This window comes from Barbus barbus (genome assembly GCF_936440315.1).
Source record: "Barbus barbus genome assembly, chromosome: 16".
Taxonomy (NCBI): domain Eukaryota; kingdom Metazoa; phylum Chordata; class Actinopteri; order Cypriniformes; family Cyprinidae; genus Barbus; species Barbus barbus.
The window spans coordinates 11,970,570-11,998,547 of record NC_136744.1 but is presented as its reverse complement, the minus strand read 5'-3'; the positions used below and the strand labels follow the sequence as shown (position 1 = coordinate 11,998,547).

At 38.0% G+C, this 27,978-nt stretch overlaps 3 protein-coding genes across 3 annotated transcripts; all 3 read right to left on the bottom strand.

Annotated features, from left to right (window-relative positions):
* Positions 1–159: 159 nt before the first annotated feature.
* LOC306882614 (nucleoplasmin-like protein NO29) lies at positions 160–2,265 on the bottom strand. The gene is made up of 5 exons (XM_079437349.1): positions 2,061–2,265; positions 1,740–1,825; positions 855–974; positions 652–745; positions 160–549 (listed from the first exon to the last, which is right to left on the bottom strand). The coding sequence occupies exons 1-5, from the start codon at positions 2,131–2,133 to the stop codon at positions 440–442; spliced, it is 483 nt and encodes a 160-aa protein (XP_079293475.1). The 5' UTR covers positions 2,134–2,265; the 3' UTR covers positions 160–439.
* Positions 2,266–2,412: 147 nt separating this feature from the next.
* On the bottom strand, positions 2,413–14,516 carry LOC306882613 (protein O-GlcNAcase-like). The gene is made up of 16 exons (XM_079437348.1): positions 13,865–14,516; positions 13,603–13,654; positions 13,373–13,470; positions 13,138–13,268; positions 12,876–13,047; positions 12,665–12,763; positions 12,307–12,591; positions 11,548–11,706; positions 10,817–11,439; positions 9,957–10,131; positions 6,872–6,957; positions 5,848–5,952; positions 5,229–5,320; positions 4,933–5,125; positions 4,573–4,732; positions 2,413–4,263 (listed from the first exon to the last, which is right to left on the bottom strand). Exons 1-16 carry the CDS (start codon positions 14,022–14,024, stop codon positions 4,127–4,129), a joined length of 2,727 nt encoding a protein of 908 aa, XP_079293474.1. The 5' UTR covers positions 14,025–14,516; the 3' UTR covers positions 2,413–4,126.
* Positions 14,517–15,693: 1,177 nt separating this feature from the next.
* On the bottom strand, positions 15,694–27,737 carry LOC306882612 (uncharacterized protein). The gene is made up of 14 exons (XM_079437347.1): positions 27,610–27,737; positions 25,606–25,743; positions 25,335–25,487; positions 25,156–25,221; positions 23,031–24,765; positions 22,906–22,959; positions 21,757–21,817; positions 21,414–21,478; positions 19,197–19,860; positions 18,890–19,090; positions 18,512–18,587; positions 18,304–18,425; positions 18,076–18,227; positions 15,694–16,483 (listed from the first exon to the last, which is right to left on the bottom strand). The coding sequence occupies exons 1-14, from the start codon at positions 27,688–27,690 to the stop codon at positions 16,383–16,385; spliced, it is 3,669 nt and encodes a 1,222-aa protein (XP_079293473.1). The 5' UTR covers positions 27,691–27,737; the 3' UTR covers positions 15,694–16,382.
* Between the last annotated feature and the right edge of the window lie 241 nt (positions 27,738–27,978).

The window sequence follows — 27,978 nt, the reverse complement described above, 5'->3', positions numbered from 1 at the left end:
TCATGATAAAAATACAATTTTAGCTGTTTTTTCAGACAGTTGATAAAATTGTATCAAACACCGCAATTGTTTTACAGCTTTCATCGTAAGTGCTACAAGACCAAATTTACCAAAACAGTTATAAAGTGAGGTTTTAATAAAAAGCAACAATTGCACCGATTCTACTAAAACAACAAATTTTATTTACAGAATCTGTAAATAAATCTGTAAAAATACAAAAACGGCAACCATGGCAAGTAAGTAACAGTATTAACTATTAAAAACATTTTCAACATGAAGTAAATGTTCATGGAGCTGGTTGTATGGAGGCTTTAACCTTTCTATATAACATTTGCAACCACATCTGAAAGTACAAAATTCCATTAAATTCTACACCACTCTCATAGTAGAAGTCTAATACTGTATAAAACGTATAAAGGTCTGGTGTAAACATCTCTAACTAAGCTTTCTGCTTTTTCTTGGCTGGTTTGACTGAGGGCATTTCCTCCTCACTGACATCATCATCGTCATCATCTTCATCTGATAATTCAGACTCTTCATTCTCTGTGGCTGAAGAAGAATATATTAGCATCATTCATTTTCAAAAAAAAGGAAAATAGCTTTAAATGCAATTTTGTGACAAAGAGCTCACGACAGTGTTTTATTCCTCACCAACTAAATGTAACCCACTGACGGTCACTGGTCCAGTTCCAGATTTCAGGCGTAGTGTGACAGGAGCCATCAACTCAAACTCCCCGAGGCTTACCTGAGGAAAAACAGATGTGAAAAACTGATTTAAAAACTTCCAATATGTTGGAACACTTTAATTTACAACAGTATAATAATAAAAAAAACACAGAAATGCATAGCATTACCATAGGCAGGCAAGAAATGTTCAGATTAGCTACAGGCACTGATATTTTCTTTCCTTGGTGATTCATAGCAGTCACTTCCACCATGTTATTCTCCTCTTTAGCACCATCACCCAGACAAATCTAATGGTTTGAGAGTAAGGGAAATAGTTATGCGTTTAAAAGCACTTCATCAAGCTCTCAAAATCACAATAAAATGGAAGACAAGTTTTGACTTTTGTTTTCTGATTTGTCATTGTGTTTTCTTGTGATAATGTCTTCGGAATTGTTTTGTTAGATTTGCATTTGTTATTTTGTTTTCAGAATCGTGATTTGTTTTGCACTTCTCGGTCACCGTAGAAAAGGGTTTTAAATTTCAATGCAAAGAGTCAAATTAGAGTCATTTCGTGGTCAGAAAAAAATCATTTTCATTTGTAATGCCATGGTTTACCCACTGGGTAATTTACCAATTAATTAATTAATAATCCTACAATGTGATTTCCTGGATTCTTTCCCCCCATTCTGTCTCTCATAGTTGAAGTGTACCTATGATGAAAATTACAGGCCTCTCTCATCTTTTTAAGTGGGAGAACTTACCACAAAACCAGTCTTAAGTAGCACGGATATAGTATGTAGTAATAGACAAAAATACATTGTGTGGGTCAAAATTATCGATTTTTTTATGCCAAAAATCATTAGAATATTAAGCAAAGATAATTTTATTGAAAATAGACACTTAAGACTGGTTTTGTGGTGCAGGGTCACACATATACATATAGTTTAAAATGCTGCTAAAAAGGCATTCAACAAAAGATTTGTATCCCCTTATATGTACATATGAATTAATATTGAACCGAGCTTGGAACAACATATAATCGGCATGTTCTTGTAATAAAATAGTCTACGAACCGTTCTAAGCTCAAGAAAATGTTCCACGTCGTCATCTTCATCTGCTTGAAATGTGTAAAATGGAACTTCAGAAGACAACTCACAACCTAAAGGAATCCAAAAATCACAATATTAAATAGGTGTTATATTTAATTAAAATGCATAAATGAATGGAATTACTGAAAACGACCACGTTTGAACTATATCTTGATGCACAGAGATCCAGGGTTCTTGTGATGAACGTTAAACACCATTGGCTTCAATTATTAAGAGAAAATGCAGACTACAGTTGTCCCACGTGTGTTAGCAGATGTACATGCAGCGCGTCACTGTTGATCTTACTGAACACATAGCTCTCCAATCGCGAGCGCGAGTCCACTCCACTGTCTGATACTTCGTCCTCCACAAACGACATAATTGTTCATACGTTACTAATATCACTTAAATAGAGGCTATAATATTCACAATTCAGGTCGCGTTTTTAAAACACATGTGACGAGTACACCAAAACCGTCGCAGGAATTAAGACGTCATCAACAACATGGACACGGAAGCGGGGCTAGGGCTACCTATCAGGCCCCCTTTCACAAGTTATAAAAAACCATGACAGAAATAAGATTGTTTGGAAGGGGTAGCAACTGTGGCCCTAGAGCATTTTTTCATTTAACTCACTAACCACAGATTATATATTTTTTCCTATTTAACATTTTAATAGCCATCTTAATTACATACAACCCTTACAGAAATTACAACTATATTACATATACATAATCATAATTACGTCAAAGTACAGAAAGGTCTTCATTAAAAAAAAAAAAAAAAAGCATAATAAAAAAAACAAAAACAAAACATTTTTACATTGGATGATCAACCAAAATAAAATGAAGCAACAAGCCATATAGAGATAAACAATAGACTTTTTTTTTTTTTTTTTTTTTACAAATTTCCCTAAAATGGGGTGGAAAAACTGTCTAAACTGTTGGTCCATCACATGCACAGAACTATTTACATTTTTCTTTAACTCAGGGATTTTAAACATTACATATTGGAATCTGCAGGAACCCTTTGTCCTCATTTAGTTTTTCAGAATATAGCACAACACAGAAAAAGAATAATAATAATAATAATATGAAAAAAAAAATCTGACAGTAATTTTGGTTTAAAAAGTGTTGTAAATACAGAATAAACGGTTTCTTTTGTACCTACATTCAGGCAAACAATCCTGGCACTGACATTGCAGAGTGGACTTCAGAGAAACCAAACTTCAAACTGCAGGGATTTTTAAATGTATTGACGAAGAGGCAGACTGCCATTAAAGAACAACAAAGTTATTCTCTTCAGGCAACAGAAAACAACTCAGGAATTTTAAAGATAATTCACTAATGTACCTTCATTTATTTTCAGTTTTCACTTTAATTTGGGACAGGGCACTGGTCTTAAGGTTTACGTTACAAATTGTAAACAAATTTTTTTTTTTTTTTTTTTTTGTAAACACATCAGCATCTCAGAATTATAATGTAACCCTGTTGTGTCTCAGAATTGTATAATTTACCACTTTAAACAAAGGAAGAATTGTTGAATTAATTGAATTAATTAATACACATGCTAAAGGCTTACACAAAAGTATATCATGCGGTCTTAAAGACATCAGACTTTATGGTTTAACTGTATTTACTTCTGCCTGCTCAAAGTTCAATTTCAGCTTTTTATTTTCTAAATAATACCTGAGCAGCATTCAAAACCTTAAAGGATAGCTTTAGCCTGCTGTGTTCTCCATACGAGAGCTCACAGACACTGTTTGAACCTGGAAAATGTCCGAATTTATTACAATGTCCTGGAAAGCAATAACACAAACCCATACTATTATGAAGTCCTTCTAGGTTATTGCACTGAACACTGTAAAGCACTGAAATGATTAAAAACAGCAAAGTGAAGATGTCTCTTATCAAGCAACGGCAAGTTTTTAATCTGGAGGATCTAGACGTTAACTTAAACATGCACATATGCTGAAAACAAACTGCACCTCGGCCATATCTAGATTTAGTGGGTTCAATGGCACTTGGCCAATTCAAGCGATCAGTCAATCAGAAAAAATTAAAAGTAACTTGTGCGTCCCGAATTACCCTTGCAGACTCACTTCAATTCTTTTTCCATTTCTGAAGACACCAATGTGTGCGTATGTGCGCACACACTTTCGAACTTCCACCACACACTGGCAAAATGAATGAACAGCGCCTAAAATTCTAGAAGTGCATTCAGCATATGATGTGAATTAAGCTACAGGCCACCAGAGTTGCAATTACAAAACTTGTGATAGTTACATGAACAGGTAACGTGTTGGGGCCAAAGCTTTGTGCAGTTTCTGGGAGGCTCCTTCTGTATGCTTTTTTCTTCTCGGCGGCTCAGATTCACAAACTTCTCCCCATCATAATAACGTCTTTTGGGAATCCCTCCATTTTGGCCACTTCAAAGCAGCCCAGTTTGCTATAAAAGTCCAACATCCTTTTGTCTATCTGCCGGACCTCACAGAAAGCACCATGTGAGCCTGACAACCGAGGAGGAAAAGATGTGTTTATGAAACAAAGAATTCAAACAAATCACTGCAGCTTTTCATGTTCTCTAACATGTCGACATTTATGAACTATAAACACTGCTTACTAAAGTCAAAGTAAAGTAAACTATAGTATGATTGTGGGGGGGTGGGGGTGGATGAGAGATCACATGGAATTTAAAAGCAGCTTTAATGTATTAATTAATTACCAATTACTGTGTAATAACAATGTTATTACTATAGCAATTATTAATGGTATCGTGTTAAACAAATGCACATGCCACACAACCTAATTTGACCTACCATTGGCTTTCAATGATGAGAGGAGACATCCCATCATGCTTTTGGCAACACTGGGGTCAGTAACCTTTGCGTGAATGTCCACTTTAATGAGTGATGGGAAGTTACTGAGGAATGATTCTGGTAAACCTTCCTCCTCCTCATGGAAACTTAGCATCATTTTCTATAGGGGGAAAAAATTATTAAAGTTGCCATAAACCTGTTCTAAACATAACATATTTGATACAAGAAAGGCCTCTAAATTATCAACATGATCAAAATTTCTCTCTATTTTTTTTTTTGGGCAAAAAAGATTTTGTCTGAAAGTTCAGTAAATTGTTCCATAAAAAGAATAGTTTGATGAAGAAGCCATGGCATGCTAACCTCAGCCTCTGACAGGTCCTTCTCTGTGTCTGGCTTGTTGTATTTCTCCTGCATGAATGGAATCCAACTCATCTTGCATTTCTTCACAAAAGGTTTGACATCCACAGTGCCCAGAGCATAACCACAGATACCTTCCTCATCCTCAAGCACAAAGCCATAGTCTGGGCTGTGCGTCAGGAAACCTCCAACTAACCTGCGATGAGGAAGATGATGGTACAAATTTCACGTTATTAAAAAATAAAAAAACACCCATAATACATTAATGTGACTACACACAGTGAAATCTCAGACCACACCTGTCTCCAATAAGGTCCGGTGAATCGTCAGAGAAAGAGATGCCATCACAGCCCTCAGTGAACATCTCTTTGCAGATCTTGTAGATGGCAGACTGAGGACACAGAATGAGAGAGATGGAGTGTGTGAAGGCATCTGACAGCTTTCATTCCACAAAGTGCGAGCCCTCTAAGGAATAACAGGTGGACCAGACTGCTGTTTTAGCAGAATGCTTCAGATGTGCTGCAAATAAACCTAAAAGCACAGCTTAAACTAGGACACCTCAGCTGGGAATTCAAGCAGCCAACAGCAACGTTTTATTTAGACAGAGCATATACAGAGTTTTCATACTAGACATCTTGCTGTAGACAAGTCATGTCCTCAACATAAAGCTTATGAACTAATAGCTACGTTCTGCCTTAAGAAAAAATAGTGCAAGCAAATGAAGTAGGCTACAGTAGGTAGTTACAAGCTAGCTAGTTACTTCACCCTAGTCTGAACTTTACGTTTCAAGTAAGAACTTACAAATGGCTGATGCAAACCTTCCCTGGTGACTAGTGTTTCATAAAGTTGCATACACAATTTTGCTGAAATAAAATAAAATGGCTGATATCAGTGGCTTGATGCCCAGCCAAAACTTACCTCATCTTTGGGAAAGTAAGGCCTTATGGTATAGATTTTGGAAGTTGGCATTGGTGGTGGTGGCTGGTAGAAAAGATCATTTGCCCCATCAATTGGCAACAGTCTCTGTGGAGACCAAAGCAAAAGCATTTCACAGTTTAGTATCTCTCTAGATTTGACCATGTGACTGCACTGCTACTGAAACTTTAGCTGCTGTTTACCTGCTCCAGCTGAACCGACCTCACACAATGGAGCTGAACAAGAATGTGCCTAATATCGGCATGGGAATAAATCGCTTCACAAGTAAACTGGCTTCTCTGGTAGGTCAGTGTACAGCAAGAGCACGTAAACATCATACATAAGATACGCACCATTGAAAATCATTGCCACCTTTTTTTTCTGAGAGAAACAAAAATGAAACAAAATTGCGCAGGCTTGGTCTGAGAAAGGCTTAACTGGCTAAAGGAGATGCTCCTTTCCCGCTCTTTTTCGCTGCGCAAGATCTTCCTGTAGAGAAAAGGATGAAGCTGGCGCGCAAAGCAAAACTCCATGACCAAATATTTCCAGCTTAAAACACATTTTCTTTGACAGACTATTTCAAATAGCTGAATCATTCTGGTATGTTAAGTATGCCGAGATTATGGATTAGTAATAATTTGTTCATGGAGCTTTGAGCAGGCTCGCTGTCGCACACGCAAGCGCAGTGTTGTGGACGCATGCGCAGACAATGTGGCAAAAAGTTGTGTTTTTTCCTGCAAAGAAACAAGTTTTCATAAAATAAAACCTAACCATGCTGCGCTGTCGCAAGCGCAGGGGGAAAAGCAGCATCTCATTTGGGCAGTTGCTGAAAGAAATCCAAATTTAGGCTAGTTTAGAAAACACCATCACCCCAATCGGCTCTCAACACCCCTTTGTTTTTCTATGCAGCTGCTGACAGCTCACCTTAAACAGACCAACCCGTACCGTTTCGCAACCATAAAAACATCTAAAACAAATGAAAATATATCTTCGTGTAACATTTTGCTGGTAATTCAATATTGGATACCTGGAACTCTCCTGCTAGACCGCCCCTAAAGGCCCAGGGCTCTTGGTCGCCACTTAAGAACTGTGCTGATGACTGACTACGACACCCTGTTGAGATCAGATCCAAGCGGAGACATTATGTGAGGGGCTTTCTGGCATAATGAGGGGGAAGGGGTATAGGGTAGGCGTCTTATTTCCAAATAACTTCATTTAAAAAAAAAAAATAAAAAAAAAAAGAAGTAGATACTACAATAATGGAACACACCTCAAGATTAACAACAGTGAAAACTGCAGATATCTTCTGCCTAGGGCTCAAGCAGCTTAAGCTTACAATGACAGTGGGCTTACACTGACTGCAATGCCAGATTTGGGCACATTACTGAAATGATTCCTTTTTCACATGATTCTTAGGCCTTTAGAATTAAGTGAGGTGTGTGATGCAATCTAGGATAAGGTATCAAGCACAAGCTCTTCAACTGAATAATATTGCTAGTCTGTTTTGAAAAAAATGAAGCATTTAAGAATTACTGGCTGTATCGCTTTTCCTGCATTTTAGACAACCTGTTGTGGGTGATACGTCATCAGTTCGCTCGCTGGTACTAAATAAGCTTCAGCTGTTTAAGCCCTCAATTCTAACCTTCATCTGAAGTCACATTTAGACCTATCTGCCTTGTCACATGACTATCAAGCATTCTTCATCAGCCACCAATGTGGACAATTTCTTTGATCGATTAAAATATCATATCATCTAATCTTACATAATCGATGGAGCAGATCTGGACCCATCATGGGCAAGTCACAAAATAAAAACCTAATTCAAAAGTCTGCAACAACTGAATCTTTCCAGTCACTATGCCTGCTTGCTCCTGTAGCAGATAACTATGATAAAATTGGGTGATTTTCATTGCTGTTGAGCAGACACAAGCTCTATAGTGCAACTGGAAATCCAGTTGTTTCTAAACAACAGTACCAATGTGAGAGGATGAGGACTCAGCGTCATGTAACAAGACAAATGCAGCGCAGATCCAGGAGACAAAGTTCTCCTGTTTTCAATCAATTTGACCATACTTAAAACACATCCTGTGATGAAATGGCAGGACACACAACACACACAGCATCTGAGGGGAATTTAACCACTTCCTTTGCTTTTTTTGTTTGTTTGTCTTTTGTTTATCCAGAAAATTATTCTCTTTGTAACTTAATAGTCTTACTATGGAGGTGTGTTTAGATGACTGAGGCAAGGGTATCAATTTTCCCCTAAGATGGTGTGGTAAAGCTGGTCTGAGCCATTTCAATTGGGCCTACTGATAGAAACAAAAGTCATGTTAGAGCTGCCAAAGAAAAGAATTGGTGGGTTAACACCTAACACTTGAGCTATCGCAGCGCAAATGTGACTTCATCCAAAACCTTTCCTTTCCTGATACATTGAAAAAAAACTAAATAATTTAGACACATAATGAAAAAGAAAATAACGATAAAACCCCGAAAAAGAAAAATGGTAATCGCAGCACTGTGCATAGACCGGGCACTGTCCATCCAACAGCAGTAGAAACTTGTGCTTCCATCTGTACATAACGAAGGGAAAAGACAATAAAAGAGCTTATTAGTAACTGATCTCAGCACAACAGCAGTGAGCCGCTGACTGAATGCTATCTGCACTACTTTGGATATGCATTTGAAATGCTGGCTGAAAATGCACTGGGATTTGGACTGTCCGAGCAAACAGAGGCTAAAAAGCATATTGAGAGGGGACAGTCTGAATAAGTAAATCCAAATAAATTTACACCAATTAAATCAACATCACATTTTGTCATCTCAAATAAAGAGAAGCCTTTATGGGTGTTCTAAAAAAACAAGTTTGATTCAGATTGTATAGAAGACCCTCATTAGTGCAGAAGATTATATACTTGATTTTCCCTTCCATCAGTTAACAACAATTTAGATGTGGCATGCCAGTTTTGGTTGCTGCCTGCTGTGTTGCTTTGTTATAAAGCTGGACAGAAACCTGTGAATGAAATGTGGTTACCAAGGTAACCCAGGCCATGCTGGTGCTATAATTACTCAACCAACTTCCAACAAAAACCTCATTTAGAGCAGAATCCATTACTCTAACTGTACCGTAGTGATGCCCTGAAGCTATATGGATAACAAACACGGGCATTCTCAGTAAGTGACAGGTCTCTCAATAAAATCATCATAAATAAAAAGGCTGGTTAATGACACAAGCGCTTCTCAGATAAGAGACCCTTCAATTCGCTGACTGCACAACTGTATAATAGGACCATGAGAACTGGTGTACAGTTCGCTGGACTGTAGTGTGCGGACTGGACCAGACCATACCAGCTCAGTTAGAGTAAAGCATACGATGAGGTTGTTTGTGGAGTTTCTTCCTATATGCTCATGATCATCATATATGGTAAAAGAAAATCCATTATATACAAAGTATTCATTCATGTTGCACCAGAATAGCCTTACACAGCCGCCTTGCTTTCCAAGATCGCATGCGCGGCGCGCTAGGGGCTTATTACCCCAGATGTTGCCAAGTTAACGCACAATGATACTGAATGCACAGCAAGCAGCAGGACCCACCCTGGCAACTGTGACCACAGCCGTCCAATTCATTCTACCTGATCAAGAGTGGCCTGAAGGAGAGGCACTGGCTAGCAATGAGGACAGCATCCAGTCAGTAAAAGAAAAAAAAGTCTTTACACATTACTTGAAAACAAGTAAGAGAAAGCAAGTGTACACTAGACTGAATTTCCATAAATGGCAGACTTTGCCCAAGGAATTTCAGTAGCGCAAGTGGAAGCTGTTCATACTGTGAGTGAGAACTAAGGTCTTATAATTGAGTAGAAAAGTGTTAATTTAAAACTCTAAAAATATGCTCTACCATCTGTTAAGAAATGCATTTTGAGCACCTGAAATCTTAACAGCGTCACTATAAAATGGTGCAGTACATAAAGTGTAGATGTGTGTTTTATTAACTGGTGACTTTTGAAATGAGTGCTCATTCTTTTTGGATTCTACCGAATAACGTTCAAGTATTTCATGGGCTCAGCATGGTTAAAAAGCCTTGAGGAGCAGCAAAGAGATGTCGCCATACCTACCTAACCACTGAACAAATGATTTCACCATTGAGATGATACTCTTTATATCCCAGATATAGGGATACAGGTCATAAAGAATGGTCCTGTTGGCTGAGTTGGAGAGTCTGGTGAACATCTGGATGACGGAGCAGCACATCTCCTCAAATTTTTCCGCTCTGGATTGCCATTCAGCTACCTATGTGAAACATATGAATACCACCTTTATCATTTCCACACTATCAAATGTCTCCTGCTTCAACACAGCTAAGGAACAATTGCAAAAGATGTCTAATTACTTACAAAGTGAATCATAAAGGCACCACCATGTGGTGAAAGTAATTAATGTATTTCCACCATTTTGTGACTAAAGTATACTGAGCAAATATTTTTGTTCATATTTAACTTGATATGGACAAAAACGAGGCCATGACAAATTAAAAGAGTTCATACATTTTGACCAACAAATTTCTATGACTTTTACATTAAATCATTCAAACCTACTCAGATTGGCAAATTAATCATTCAGATTAATTTGTGAACCAGTTAATTTGCGGATTAGACTCAAATCAACCAACTCTAAAGAATGATTATCTCACAAATCAGACAAGGATATTTTACCCTACACAAGAGCAATATTTAGCCTATTAAATATTTAAGTCTGAAAGTACATTAACTATAGGAATTTACAGGAATTGATGAATTTTAAAATTATTTTAATCTCCATGGCCTAGATAAACACAATTTTTAAAAGTTATCCATGACCATGGAAGTAGAGAATTGTTGTTCAGTTTGATGTAAAAAGATTGACACCTAGCTGTACAAAACTACTACTTATTGATCAGATTCATCAAAACCTTGTTTTTAAACATGACAATTCTCACCTTCTCTGGATCCTTTGCTTTGGAGTTTACACTAACGTAATTGCTATTGGCTCTCAACCAGTTAAACTCTTTCAACATCTGTACTGCTTTGGGACCGTGTTCGTACGGCAGGTAGAAGAGTTCAGCTAGCAGGGTCAGATCCTCCAGAGTAAGTGGCTCAGCAGTAAACAGTGGCTTCTCATTGGATCCTGGAAGAAACACTTCCTTATTGAGCTGATCATCAGTCTGCATCGGTGCAATGTCGCTGCCTGAATCCTCTTGAATGGACATCTCTGGGGACTTGGACTCTGTCAGACTCTCTTTGTCCGTGTCCATGGGTTTGAGATCTTCTGTCATTTTAGCCTTGACAATCTCTGTGAGGATCTGATTGACATTTTTCGTGTCCACCTCGTCGTGTTTCTCCACGACCATCTCCATGGGTTCTTCATCGGACTCCTTCTTCTCCACTTCCACCTCCTCTTCTTTGCCAAGCACATGCGGTTCATCGCTAAGGGGCACGGTTGGACTCATGATGGGCTGTTGGAAGACTGTAGTCACTGTAGTGGAAATGCCCAGACTGGGCACAGTGAGTGCAGAAACATCTATAGAAGTGCTTTTAGCTCCACTGTGAGGAACCTGCCGACCTGAACAAAAGAAAGAAAGATTAAGAAAGAAAGGTTAAGACAGATGATACCGAATTCAGAACATCTAAGATCACGTTACATAATATCACACAAAGAAGAAATAGTTACTGTTGTACTGATGAGGCACTCCAAACTCGATAAGCCATTCAGTGAGAGCAAGCTTGAGCGCGATCTGCGGGCTGTAGAGGATGTCCGTTTCTAGCTCCTCATCACTGCCCTCGTTTTCCAACTTTATTTGGATGGACACAGTGCTGTCTTCACTGTCCGCTAAACACAGAAATGAGAAGCTATGAAGCTACAATCAAACAAGATTAAACACACAAATGTGATATAATGTTGATCAATTAAGTCAATCTTTATCAATAATAGGAGCAAAATGTTTCACTTAGTAAAAATAAGCACTCTGCAATAACATCAAGATTAAAGTAGAATTCATAAGGAAAAATTAATCCTGGAATATTAGCTGTTCTAGGGACATAAAGCCATGTTAAAATATTAACTGCTTTGAGTCAGCATAAAACAGAAATTGCAATGGTCTTTTCTATTGTGACGACAGCTTCTCAAATGAGAGAGAGAAAAAAAAAAAGTCCATTTGGATTCGATTGGATCAGTCATTTGCTAACTGAAAGATATGCACAGATATATCTTTTTTGTCCTTACAATGAAAGTATATTGGAATATCACATTATGCTCAACAACAACAACAACAACAACAACAAAGACAGTCGTACAGGTTAGGAATGACATGTGGGTGAGTAAATTATGAGCATTTTCATTTTTCGGTGAACTTACCTTTTAAGAGAAAATTTTGGCTCATTTTAATACATAAACATTATAAAAACAATCTTTTCATAAAGACATACTTACTCATGACAACATCTTTTCTCACTCCATTCATGTTAGACTTATACCACGTGGCTAATGTGTGAATGGCCACAAAATTAGACTCAAATTCACAGTTAGGGTTGGTCAGGACTCCCTTCAGCCGAGGGATGAGTTCTGTGGACCTGCCTTTATAAGGCCCCAAGAAAAGTCTCTTCTGATCATAGTCATTAGCATGAATATTGTCCCAGATGACAGGAGCTCTCCTCAGTATCTTTGTGACTTCTTCAATAGATTCAACTGTTATGTCTTTAGAAACTACCTTGGGACCTGTCAAACACGGAAAGGCATTTTTAAAATCCACAAGAGTCCCCTCAGTCCCCTCAATGAAAACACAACTTACCTGTCCACAGCACCTCAATACCAGGAAGCAGCTTTTCACCTATTGTGCGCAGGTAAGGCGATTGTGACACATTTGGGTAACAAAATGTTCCACAATACTCTATGAACACAGAAACATGAAAAAATTATGAAAAAAGTTATAAAATAGAAACAAAACATTAGATAGCATTGTACAAAGAACTATGGTTAGTTAATAATAACAATAATCTTACCTGTGGGGCAAAATAAAAATATTTCAGGTTCTCCCAAATATTGGAAGAGCTCATTGGTGATAGACACTTGAGCATGTGCAAAGGAGCTGAATACCTCCTTGTCAGCTGGACACATGTTATGATCAATGTCATCAAACAGTAAGGCAAAGGACTTGCACCCAAAATGAGAGACCTGCACAAAAGATAGACAGAGATTGAGGACGTAGGTCATAAAAACACTGGCACCAGCGCAGAATATGCTTCTGAATAGGTTCATTCTCACCTGGTCTAACTTCCTTTTAAGTGTTGACACTTCCTTCTGATTTGAAAATGTAACGTCCAGGCCAGGGGAAATGGCATAAATGAACTCAATCCCATGTTCTTTAGCAGCACTTATTAAAGTTGTGAGTTGGTCTTTAAAAGCAAAAGACATTAGAGTCATAAACTTAAGCCAAATAAAGCATAACGACCGGTACCTTTTAAAAAAGCATGAAAATATATATATATATATATTTCACCTGCTTCCTCAACAGAATACATTTCTCTCCAAAACATTCTGTGTTTGTAGTCATCTTTTGGGGCATACAGATAGGTGTTCAAACCCCATTTCTGCTGCCTGAAACACATCAAATATAAAATACAAAAGTAGTATTAGCGATTACAATACATGCATAAACTTGTCTAAACGAAACAGAATGAGATTTAGTGGCAAGCAGAATCAGAGAGGGGCAGGATGTTTGCACAATACCTCCTGAAAAGCTCTTTCCTTTGTTCCATAGTCCATGGCCGTCCATAGAAGCCTGTGGTGAACAAAAAAATATATATATTTTTTTTTCGACAAACGCAGCATATTCCACAAACAGTCAATAAACACCCTAAGCTATATATATATATATATATATATAAATAAATATTTTCTAGCAATGTAGGTAACTAATTCGACTCATTTTAATGGTTGCATATGCTTTACGTTTGACAACATTACGTTGGATTTGTTTAAATTTGCTCACCCTCCACCACACCAGTGATGAACTTCCTGCGGCCTGTTCGCTCAACCCCGATACTGGGCTCGTCCAATGGACACTGCGTATCCGCAACAGCATCGGTGGATACTGGATTTGCTTCACTTTCTGACTGTGTCGACTCGATTATTTTGTCTTTCTGAACCATTGTGAATTGTATTTAATGTCTGCTGGAAGTATCGGTCTAGTCGATTCACCGTTACTGGGTTAGTAGGTCACCGGCAGGGAGCGGAATTATATCGGATGCAGATTATCTGCACGAACTAACGTTAACGTTAGCTGCAAATTTCTTCGTTAAAAACACGACAGTCATTCACGTACGGTGCTGAAAGCTTTCTGGACTATATCTGGACTGCCTGCTCGAGCAAGGGAACTGGACCCGTGTTTCAACAATGTCAGAAGCGCCAATTAGCATCACCCGATATTTTCTCTAATAACTTCGGTCGAGTCAACTTTACATAATCATAAATTAATCACATTTAAGAATACTGTACACCTGCATCGCGACTTCAAACAGATCCTATCAATGTAACGCAACGTTAGTCGACACTGTTTAATTTTGCACTCTTCTTCCTGTTTACACTTACTGCGCAGACTCAGAAAACCGGTTTGAACCAGTAAAGGACGGTTTGCGCGAGTCTGAAACCAAATCTCTAGCAAAGCTCTTAAAGGGGCAGCGGGAATATTAGCTCTAGTCCAGCCTGAATGAGAATGGTGGATGGCAACCTGTTCATTTAATTCATCCTATAATAATTGTGGATACCTTTTCTATAAATATACATGTACATTTTATTAGTACAAAGGAACTTTTTTGTGTTTCTGAATAAAATCTGAGACGCAGACATTATTGGAGACTCTTTGCATTAAAAAGATTATAAAGGCCAAGTAATTTTTAAGTTTTATAAAATTGTCTTTTGTATCTTTAACCCAGTGTTCTTTTACTTGTTTATTAATTATTGTATTGTATAAGGTTAGTGTTCTCTGAATAAAAAAGAGAGTAGAAAACGACCTATATTAATAAACTTTGATAATTTCTGTGAAACCGGAAGAGAATTGAGATGAACATCTCTTACGTCCACAGTCTCTGTGCAGACGTGCGCATACTTAAAATGTGGTAATGAATAATGCATATTAATAGTACAATAGCAAAGACATTACAATATAGAAATTACATTGATATATTTTTGGATAAAGTTCAGCTAGGGTATGTTTAACTATCACATTCAGCGGCCATTGGCCTCTTGCGTATTCAATATCACCCCTCTGTGTATCATGAATGGTACTTTCCATTGCTTCAGCGCTACTTTCAACGCACGTCATGAATAATCTGAGAAAGTCTTCTCCTAAATAAATTTAAATTTATTTATACGAGACGCATGTCATTTGATTCATTTTAGACTAAACAGAGACAAAGCAGAAGATGATTTATTTTCTTGCATCACAGCAGTAAAAAAAATAAAATAAAACTTTTGATTTTCTGCTGTCTCGGTTTAACTAGTGTTAAACCCAAAGCCCATAATCTGCATGTTACATGAATACACGAGACAATTGTATTAATGTGTTACAGTGCAGCATGAATCTCGTCTGAAAAATTACAATCACTGATACTAATCTACTCTTTATTTCTGTGCACAGCACTCTCTATCTACAAGCCAAGTGGAAGAAGTTACAAGATAGCAATCAAGTCAAAGGTACTGATCAAGACTACTGCAATCCTCTGCTGACCGGCCTTCAATCCAGCACATTTAGAAAAACAGATGATCCGGAACACAGCTGTGCATCTGATTTTCAATCAACCAAAAAAAGGACCATTTGCTCCACTGGCTACCTGCTTCAGATTCATAGCTTTATTGGCCTAATAACCAGAATATAATCATACAGACACCATATTCTCACGTAGCCTAACAGCAGCTCGAAAGCACTGCAAATTCACACTCATTTAAATTTGACCTATGACATGCAATTCATAAATTTGTTTTCTGTATTTTCTGGAAAATGAGAACCCCATTTATTTATACACTAATCAATATGTTGCTTATTTGGAGGACATTGACACAAATGTTATGTGAATGTTGCAAGGGTCTGTTCAAGAGAGAATGACACATTGATTTTTAATCTCAAGAGACGCAAGAAAGAATTTTTATCTCAGGTTTATTTAGGTTGAAATACATTCAGCATTATAAACCTGTTTTCCCCAACAATGTTCCCATTCTGTTCATTTTAAAATGTATCCAACATTCAGCAATTTAGATTAAACATTTAAATAAATTTAATCCTTTTAAAAAATTCTATCATTTCATTCCACAGTTTCATTATATTTCATGATTTTTTTTTTTTTTTTTTGCACTTTCGATTTTTCTTACAAATCTTCACTTCAATAGAAGGTGTAAACTTGCAGAAACAAACAAAAACAACCAAAAACAGTAATTGAGAGGCAACACTGGAAGTGTGGGGCAGCATTTTGCTCAGAGGTAATTCGTCTTCTCTCCTGTGGCTTGACTAATCGTTACCTTTTCAGGTTCTTCTGAGCCTGTTTGAGTAAAGTGTCGAAGTCTAGTGCATCAAATTTGCCTTTTGTAGGCTGTGGATCGTACTCTCTGTTTGAATCTGAAAGAGATCAAAAATAGACTGTAGCATCTGGAGTCTTTAACAGGAATGTTTTCAAAGACTGTAAATTAGTGATGCACTAAAATATCACCAACTGGAAATATAGGGCTTCAACTATTGCCCTAAAGTTACAACATCTAAATATGTCAGCAGTGTTGAAGCACTTAACTTTAACCAAAAATGATGCGAAAATACCGATATGTAAAATCCCTCTCTCCCCCAACAACCCCCACCCCACTGATTCAGGTAAATGAAAATCTTTAAGTTTGTTTTAATAATGTCGGTAAAACAGTGCATTACTACTTTAACCCATAAATGCATACCTCGTGTCTTTAGTGACCCAAGACATTCACTACCCTCTCCCCCTTTCATTTAATGTTAAACATCAACTTTCTTAGTATTCCTCAATCGATTTATTATAAACTATATAACAAGAAAAAAAATAATAAAATATAAAGAATGCCTGTATTTTGATAAATTTTCTAAAAAGTGTAAAGGGTCGCTAGAGACCCAAGGTATGTAAATGTGTTTTTTCCTATGTAAAAGTTTATTTTTCCTGCCCAACTATATTTACACATCTGATGACTCAATGTGCAATGCACCTTTATTCCTCAAGGTGGCACTGTTTGATACACAATGAAGACATGAGGGTTCACTCATAATTACTGTAGGCAATTATAAAACAAAAGAATATCATCAGCAAATATTGAACTAATTTGAATGGCTTAACTGCAGATCAATTGCTGTTCGCAATGAAATATAAATGTCACTGTCATTTGATGGTGGATGTGGGGAATAAGCTGCCAATGATCAAAATGTTGAATAGGAAGTCATAGAAAAACAATAGTTTTGAGAATATGGTTGAGATTGTGAATATGGGCGCTCTGACGATGACAGTGATGGTAAAATCATCTGCTCAAATTGAACCCTTCTAAGTTTCAGAAGGTAACTAAATAGGCTTTATTTTATTCCTCTGTAATTGTTCTTAAAATATGACAGTTCACAGCAGTTAGAGATGCATCTGTGCTGGATAAATGTGACCATGGACCACAAGACCAGTCATAAGTGTCAGTTTTTCGAAAGTGAGATTTCTACATCATCTGAAAGTTGAATAAATAAGCTTTCCATAGATGTGTGATTGTTATGATAGGACAATATTTGGCCGAGATACAACTGTTTGAAAATCTGGAATCTGAGGGTGCAAAAAAATCTAAATACTGAGAAAATCACCTTTAAAGTTGTCCAAATGAAGTTCTTAGCAATGCATATTACTGATCAAAAATTAAGTTGATATTTACAGTAGGAAATTCCCTAAATATCTTCATGGAACATGATATTTACTTAATGTCCTAATGATTTTTGGAATAAAAGAAAAATGGATAATTTTGACCCATACAATGTATTTTTGGCTATTGCTACAAATATACCCCAGCGACTTAAGACTTGGTTTTGTGGTCCAGGGTCACAAATAGGTCCGGGTCGCTAAAGACCCAAATATGTAATAAGGATTGGTGAAACACTCATGCATTTAAGGGTTAAATGGATTAAAAAAAAAACAAAAAAAACAAAAAAAAAGACGATGCTAAGCTCACCAAGATCAGCATAACTGGTCTTGCAAAACTGTCTCCTGCCTCCAAAGCACAGGTCAAATGGAAGCTCATTCTGCTCCCTCAGCTTGCTTCCATTTTCAATAGCGTCAAACGCATCATTCGTGTTGTAGTATGTAACGAAGCCAAAGTTGTCCCTGAAATAACAAGTGTTAGCAACATTCTTTTTTATTTGTAAACAATATACCAAATGCATTTGAAAAAAAGACATACCCATTTTCTCTAAAGTGCACAGTGCACTCTTCAATCTTTCCGAAGAATGAGAAGCGTTCCTTCAGCTCTTTACGAGTCATGCTTCCATGAATTCGTCCAACATAAACAACTCTCCGCTCCTCCTACATAACATTTCAATTACGATGTTACAAATCACCAAGGTGCTTGAGAAAAATCTAAAGACATCTTTCTTGATTAAAATACTCACAATTGCTTTCTCCTTGAATCTTTTTGAATCTTCATTGGAATTTTGTGAACACCGGTAACCAGATCTCTGATTGGGGCTAGCAATCAAATTAAAACATATTAGGATTATTATAGTTAACTAAAACATAACCATAAAAAAAAAGTGTTTTAAAAAGTGTTATTTAAAATAAAATACATAACTGCAAATATAATATAAAAGTAAACTTGATTTCAGCTAGTTGCCAAAGTAAGTGTTCTCATTTTAATTCTAAGTTTTTAACTTGATGTATTAAGTAACTAAAATAAACATGGAAGATAAAAACAAAATCAAATTCAAAACATTAATAAAAACTGTAATAGTTTCTCAAAGATACTATGCAACATTGAAACATGTGGCCACCTTCTATGACTTTTCCAACGCCTATGTCCAATGTCAGAGGAGCGAGATCTGGATCGAGAGCGGCTTCGGCTCCAGGATCCAGAGCGTGAACTTGAATATGAATACCGTCGCCGGCGGGCCGGGGAAAATGACCTTGAGCTGGATCGGGAACGAGACCGAGATGATGAACTGGATCTGCTGCTTGAGTGACGAGACCTATATCTGTAATAAATGTAAAAATACACGTTTGGCAAAATTCTCTAGAATGATGTGCTTTCAACATTCCTTTCTAATTATTATAAATGTGTATAACCACATCAAAGCTGACCTTTTCCTAGGTGGTGAACATGATCTGGAGGAGGACTCGGAGTTGGATTCTGAGCTACTACAGGATCGGGCTCTATATCTTCGCTTTGAGCGGCCTCTGTCCTGCTGGTACTGTCTGGAGGAACGCTCAGAGTAGTTCACAAATTTCTGCTGGTTGCATTTTGCTTCACCCAGTAAAGAGCTTTCAGAGTCAGGCCTGCTTGGAGAGGCGTCCGGAGTCTCCAAGGTAGAGCTATTTAATGTACACCTATCTGCAGAAGGTTGACTAAAGCTGAGATTTCTCTGGGTTCCCTCTGTAACTGAAGGAGTTGTTGAAGCTTTGGAGATGCTGCTCTGGGCTGGCTTGTTGGGCGGCAGCTCAACGGTCTTGATAACAATGCTAGGCTGTTGTTTGACATTCCACCGATTGCCAACTTCATTTTGACAGGGTTCTTTTGGAGGGAGGCAGTAGTCATGGTCAAGGGAGTAAGGCTGAGTCTGTCCAGTAGTAGTAGGGGTCTGAGGCTTGCTGCGCAGCTTATTTGAAGGTAGTGGTCTTGCCTCTATCTGAATGGCCTTGTTAGGAGTTGGTTTAAGGACCTCTGACTTCTTGGTTTTCCCCAGTAGAGAAACTGGTGCAATAGGCTTCCACATCTGGTGTGGGGGTGTGGCAGGAGGTGTAAGACCTATGGGAAGAGTCATTTGAATGGAGTTTACTTTTATTCAAAGAAGTGATAAAGGCAATTTTGACATACAGTGGCTTCAAAATTGATTTGCATTATATAATAAGTCAAACCTTATTTTTTTTAACTTTCTATTCACCAAATAATGAGCACCAAATCAGCATATTACAATGTTTACTGAAGGATCATGTGACACTGAAGACTGGAGTAATGGCAAAAAAAAATAAAAAATCCAGAGCCTGAACTTTTTTCCGAGGGTTGGGGGGGTGGACACATACACGGGGTTATTTGGCAAACAAAAAACATTTGAAAATTGTTTTCCTTAAATACCTGATAAACTAATAAAACAAAATGGTACAAATAAAGTGCTGCACATGCAAAGAACACAATGACTGTGGCAACTTTGCCATAGTATCCTTTCAAATGTTAAAGTTACTGCTTTCCTTATTCAAACTGATTTTTTTCATGAATATATGATTGACGAAGAAAGAAAGCTGTATCATACACTTGGAAAATGATGAGCTGAAAAATAGGCTTTAATATGACTATATTTATATATAAACTAATGTGAGGCAATAATAATTGGCTCAAATAAAGTCAAAATCAAGTAATTAATTTTTGTTAATTACATGGTTTCACTATTAAAATACATGTAATATGCCTTTATTATAAAAAAAAAAATTCCTGGTGATGTTTCATGTGATTCAACAGCGTTTAAATCCATTTAATTAATGTTTGGCCACATGCAAAGTCAGAAACGTTTATTTTGAAATCGCAATGTACAATCAATCGCATAATTAGAAATATTTATAAGGTTTATCAATGATTTAAGGCACAGTATAAATGATTTACGTTACAAATCTAGTGAGAACGCACAGTTTTCCCAGATGAATGTAAGCTCACCGCATATGCAGAGGAAGAGTTTAGCCCCTTTCACACATACAGTCTTTACTGGTAAATTAAAATCCTTTTCAAAACTACCGGTAAATTTGTTCTGGCAATCATACAGTTCTTATGGAGATGACAATTATTTTGAGCTGTTTACAAAGCTCTGCTGCTTTTTAATAGCTTTTCTATGTAAATATGGTGTTAGATAGACATCTTTGACCATTGCGTCTCTGAGCTTTTTCAATGTTGCGCGCTCGAGACGCAGCCGCTTTTTTTCCATTCCTCTGCTATTATGCGCGTCTTGTGTTTATAAGAGCAAAAACTTCTGATGGCTAGTAATGTTAGTTTGGTTGAGAGTGAAAGCTGTGTTCCTCTCATACCATTGGTAGGCGAACTCATGAACTCGAATGTGATAAACGTATTTTAAATGTAGGAGTCGGACTATCTTTTTTTTTTACACTGTCAAACATCACACGCCGGAGATCCTTTAACTTTAAGCCCTGAGTAGTGTGTGTGTTTGAGTTCTATACACCCCCCCCCCCCCCCCCCCACACACACACACACAAAAAAAAACCTTTTACCTTGTAGTTTTGAAGAATACAATTTTATACATTTTGCACAAAACATTAATTTATTTAAAAACAAAAGACACAATAAAAACACCATACCTGCTGTGCTTCCCAGGTCATGGTTGCGGGTTTTCTCCACGGCCTTAGTCTCCACCTGCTCATAACTGAATTCAAAACAGAAATATAAATAAATCTGCAGTTGCAACAATGTCAGAAGCACTGAATTACTAATGTTATTAAAACATCGCTAAGACTAACACAAGCTACGCTTATGTTTGTCTCCATCCACCTTAACATTCTGAAGCCATGATGAGGGACTTCATTTGTTTCGGTAGGTCTTGGTGAAAAGTGGCCTATGGCCACACACACAAACATTGTGTTTGGTGCGAGAGCAGCACAAGGGCTGTAGGGTAACTCCATCACTCCGCCTCATGACACTCACCTGGAGTTTCCTACAGCAGCTGCTCTACCACAGACCTCCGGTACACTCTGCTCTTCTTTGGCTGGAAAGAAAAAGTAGGGTTGTGAATGACCAAATACAGGAGGGTAAGATGGGACAGACCCTTAAAATAACTGAAACAATCAGACTGTCCAGCATCTAGCAGAACTCAGCCACATGCAGCAGAATGTATTGTGATACTCTACAAAAATGCAATGCATTTGCCCACTCAACAGCAGACTAAAGTTAAATGTTTGCTTAATGGATACGCCGTCAGTTTTCAGACCCTGCATATCTACAAAGACAACCAACTGGTTTTAAAATGGTTTTGTTAACAGGGCAGAATTCCAGCAGTTCGACAAGCATGAGCACATAGCAGCTGTTTTCATTGAAGCCACACCCTCTCTTAAAAGGAACAGACCCTGTTCTTCAGGTGTGGTGATGCAAACAAAATTGTCTATTTTTAATAGCATAGCTGTGTATAAAGCACAGCTCATACAGACATCACGTCATCAATCAATTATCAGTTGGTCATCATGGCGAATTCACGTGAACAACTTGAAAATTAGAAAATTCTGTGGGGAAAGTTATTTGCCCTCAAGTGACACTACTGATCCTGATCACACATTCCTATTGGAATGACCAAAAATATATTCAATCTGCATAACTTTAGTAATGATATAGTTCTATGTGACTTGGGCAGTTGTTGTAAAATACATATAAAACAATAACCATTCAGGTTAAACAGACTAAAACTAAGAAAAGGAAACATTTAAACCGAACACTATTACGTCAATATAAGATGATGGTCTTGTGATAAATTTAATTTAACCACTAAGTCATGTTTAATTGTGAACTGTGTACTTGCAATCTGTGCTTGACCTGGCAACATGGACACAAATTTTCATCCCAGGAATGCCAACTTTTTCCAAGCTCAAAAGTTGGCCTAGTTGCATACAAACGAATGGTCTGCATTCTAGAGATGGCAGTATGGGTGTACTTGTTCACTAAGAGGGCACTCGTTTCCAAAGAAAGCTCTGCTGTGATCAGCATTAGCATCCTTCACATAGCTTGACTTGTAGCATGATTTTAACAACCCCCATTGGTAAACAAATTATCTCTGAGATCTTACTCTGAAAGTATATCACTTACACTGAGACTCCTCAAACTGCTCCAGGAGGCTTGTAAGATCAGCAGCTTCAATACCTGAAAGAAAAAGTTTATTATAAACCACTCCACAGAAATTACTACCTAACAACATTTGAACAAATGCTCACCAATTTCACTTGTGAAAGACTCGATCAGCTCAATTGTGGTTTTCTTTGGTTTGGGGATCTCAGAGGAAGCCATCCTCATCTGCTCTGCCAGTTCAACAACTCTGGCCTGAACTTGAGCCGAGAAAAAAGGCTGAGCAGCTATTGGTGCAACATGAGGCTGTGACTGTGAGGTCAGCTTTTTAGAATTAGTTGGCAGGGTGTTTTTGGCTTGATCAGACACAGGGGCCAAAACAACCTGCTCGGTCTCTCTCTTCGCAGGCACAGCAGCACTAGGTTTACGAGGGCTAGAGTTTGAGCTCTGAACTTGTGTAGTGATCATCTGAGGCCTTGAGGGAGCTTTGGATGGAGCAGAATTTGGGCTCCCATGTAAACAATCCTTATGACTCTGTGCATTGAGACCTTGAGGGCCTCCAGATGTAGTAGACATTGATAATGAAACAGTCCTTTCAGGGGCCACTTCAGCCACATGTCTGATTGGGGCAGAGGTCTCGGTATGAATAGTGTTTTGTGGCATGCTGATGGGAGCAGGTGGTTTCTGGGGTGAGGGGTGGACTGATTGGGGTGAACTTTTAGATGTATCAGAAGGTGGAGGGGTTGGTTTAGAAGTTGCAGGTTTCTTAGAGGAAGCCATCAGTGAAGCCGGTGGGGTGAGCAAAGCTTCAGGCGTTGGGGGAGCAGCGGGGCCTCTCGGGTGCCATGCGGGCATGATTTCAGGTGCAAGGTCTTTTTTAAGAGGAGCATGCATGGTTTTACGTGGATCTCTGAGGTTGGGGTCTGGCAGGCAGGGTATTGGGGTTAGCTCCTTGGGTGGTTCAGGCAACTTGGGCCATTTAGTGCTGTAATCCTCCGTTTTGTGCACTGGATCTGGTTTCTTCTGCTGGCGGAGAAGACGGTATTGCTGTAAACTGAGAGGTTTGGGCTTAGTTTCATTACGCTGACAAACAGCAGGCTGTTCGCTAACAGACTCTTCTTTTGAAGGTGGTTCTTCCTCCACAGACTTTTCAAGAGGTTTGTTCTCTGGTTCCAAGTCAGTGATCTTTGCTTCAGCTTGAGGGGTTGTTATATATAGAGTCGTCAACTCTGTAGGATGATCAAGTTTAGGGTTTTTAAGCTCTGCTGATGAGAGCACAGGTGAGAAAGTCACCTTTTTCTTCTTTTGTTCTTCCAGGCGTTTCTTCTGTGGCTCTTCTTTAATACTTGAGCTTCTCAAAATCCTCTGTTCAACCAGAGGGGCTTTGAGAAGTTTACTTTTCTTTTTCCCTTTACGTACCTTGACAACCTCTTTCTCCTCCTCTACGGGAGATACTTCAGAAGGAGGTGGGACTTTTTCAGCACTATCTTCAGGCTTTGGTTCTGGCTTGTGTATGCTATTCTCTAGTACGGAGTCGGTGTAAGAAAGAGGGATGCTGAGATCTGGGATTGCCAGGATGGGCTCTCCATGCTCTCCTTGATCAACCACTTCTAGTACAAGGCCCCTCTCAGGCAGAAGATGCTCTTGTCCCTCTTCTCCTTCCACACATAATGTCATGCAGTAAGGGTGCATGTGTTTTACTAAATCACTGAGAGTGACAGGCATACTCTCTCCATCCTGCTCTAAAGACACAGGAAGGCACCAGTCAAATTCATCCAGTGATGACAAATCAATATTGGCTATGGGTGTCGAAAAACTAGCATCTCCATCTTCCTCTTCTCCTTCACTGCTCTGCTGGGACACTCTTTGCATTTGTGGGAGATTCTATAAAACAAAAACATAACGTTCCTTACATTATGCCTATAACGTTAGGAATTGAAAGAAGTTTTGGTGTCTTATGCATGTGGGAACAACACATGGCAGCCATTTTCACAAACTTGTAATGAGAAGTCAAGAATTTTATTATATTTTGCAGTCACCTTATAGTCAATGACTGTATTATACAGTAAAACACTACAATAGTAAAACTTAAAACATTTTAAATATTTTCTTTAAAAAGAATGAAATATTTATTATAGTTGACATTAATAATCTCAAATTGTGTAGCCCCAGTTAAATCCGGGCATGCTGTCATCTAAAACTAAATCTAATGATACATGATATATTTTGCAGTTTTTCAAAAATTGATGAAGAAATATTTAAGAACTTAAATACCTTCCCAGGAAATTGTCTTGTCTGAATCATTGACTCTGGAGGAGACCGTGTGAGGAGCTTTCTCAGCTAGAGTGGGAAAAAAAGAAAATTGATAACTGAAAACATTGAGATGTTCTACAATATAAAAAGAATAATCTACCCAATGCATTCCTGACATGCTTAGACATGTGAAGACTCACTGGTGAATGTTCCTGACCCTTCTGCCCTGAGAACAGGTCTGAATCCGGCAGTGTGTCAAAAGGGGACAAGTTTTCATCATCAACATTGTCAAGTATTTCAGTGAGAGCTGTGAGCAGTGTCGCTTCACTTTCCTCATCAATATTACTTTTAACCTGAAACAGAGGAACAACACTTTCAACAAACGAAACATTACACTGAAAGCAACAAACAATATAACAATAATGCAATGAACAAGTCTTCTGTTGACAGTCTATAAAAGGCTTTATTTACTTCTCCAGTGGGACTGTCCTCAAAAATGGACAAAATAGAAGGATCAAGGCAGCCTTGTAAAGCCTCCAGAGCATCTCCATTGCTAAGGCCAGGATACTCCAGACAGCTGGCACTGAAGCTTTCCTGAAGCACCTCCACCTGCGAGAGAAGGAACAACAGGTTAAAGTTGGCATGAAAAAGAAGCCGTCAATGTCTTTTCTTCTCTATTGTGATGCAAATCTAAGTGAAATAACTTTTCAAATGAGGAGAGGACTTGGTTTTGTGCATTTTAAGAATTGTCCATTTTTATTGAATGTAGACTCCCAATGTTTGGTCTTGCTTGAGCCATCAGCAAACCAGATCAATCAACAAAAACATTTAAACTGTAGACACCCATTTCCATTAGCTTGCTGGACAGCCTTGCAGATGACAAACAAATTAAGTATTGATATTGATATTTTAGATTAATACTTTGAGAACAATTTATGTGTCTAAAACCATAAAATCACTGCAAGGTGGTGTATACATTAGGTGAGGCTGTAAACAAGTTTATGTTCCTGAATTTAAAAAAAGGACATTGCACAACTGCAAACAATGCACTCTGTCTTTGAGGCCTGTAATTTCTGGCCTGTCCTGTAGCAGCTGATGTTATGTTCAGCTTTGGTGTTAATACGGTTCACAGCATCATTTATTAACAGAACTCAAGTGAAATGTTGTTGATACTCCATTCCCTTTGTAGGAATCGTTTTAATATTTCCCATGAACTTAAACAAAACAACCCAAGGCATAGACAAGCTTTTTAAAATCGAGAAAATTATAATAGTCCTAAATCATATCCAGTTAATAAATGCTTTCATTACAACCACGTGTTGCGCACATCCTGCCGCAGTGCATTACTGGGCAAACCCAACACCAGCAGTGTTCAAAACACGCCTTGCGACCACAAATCCTGCGTGTTGTTTTCCTAAAAGCGATCAAGATTAAATCATCAGGCCAGTTTGATTATACTAAACCACTTGCGTTTAAAAACCCAAACATGAATTTAAGGCTACTGTCAGTAAATACACACACAACTGACCCACTCATACCTGCACCACGTGCTGGACAGCGAATCAACGGTAACCAAAATTAACGACTTGGGGCTAACTTTGTTATTCACAGTCACGACCATGCAAAATACGAAGTTAAAAGACAATAAATGCAACCAAACAGCGCAGAAATAATAACAGCATGAAAAATAATGTGTGGCAGATCTGCCATCAGTTGAAATGCCGATCGTGATGTGTCATTAACTTTATTAGGGCTTTAATGCAACTTACTAAAACAATTAATTGCAGTTTCTGAGTGAAATGTTTAAGGTAAAATTTACGAGCATGCACGAATACAAATGCTGGTAGTTTCATTCTTAAAATGAGTGAACCACGTGGGAGTACGTCACTGGACAAACAACAAGAAAGCCATATCTGACCAATAAAAGAATATCTGTATTAGGGAGTCCCTAATAAATAATGTCAAAATACATATGCATTAAATAAAAATCCTTCTTTAGATCTGACCCATTTAAACAGCCAACCATTCCTGGTTACAGATTACTCATCATCATATTAAAACCCAAAACAATGCATTTATGGCTTTTCATTTTTATTTCTTTCTTTTTAAAAGAAAGAGAAATGACTATGTAGTTGAATCACTGGTCTCGAGTGATAAGTAAGTTCATAAGAATACAGAAGCATGGCAACATCAGCTAACAGGAGCAAACTTGTGCACTCATACATTCATGTATGGATACGCTAGAAATCTAGCAACACTTGGAAAGTGATAAATGTTTCTTTTCCTAAGACCATTTCTTAAATAAACTCACAGGTGGCAAGGAAAACTGCAAAAGCTATCTCACCATCACCATCCACGTGTCACAAAATCCTGCACATCATCGCGAATTTGCCTCGAATATTTGACACAGTGATCAATGTCAACAATTTCATTCTGGCGCAGCACTATATAAGTATCAATATGTGCTTTTCTTACCTCGTCGAGATTCACCGGTGAGAACATTTGAGTATAACAGGCTTTTAACATCTCCTCGCCTGTTCCCCACCGCGCCGCCATCTTACAATTCAACTGTGTGTGGTAACCCGTGAATCAATGCAGGCTACAAGCCACGTGCTATTTGCGTTCCCGGCAACTGAACGTGCTTAGCCCCGCCCCCTTTATGCGTCATCGGCCCTAGCGTTCTAATTTCTTTGTAGTACAACTTTTTATTTTCTTGTTTGTTATTTATCATCTAGTATTATATAAACGTTTGTTCAGAATAATAAAAATGGAGAAGTGTGGTTTGAATCAGTGTATTGTGCTGTGTTTTATTCTGAACACAACGTTTACTCACTATATTGGGAA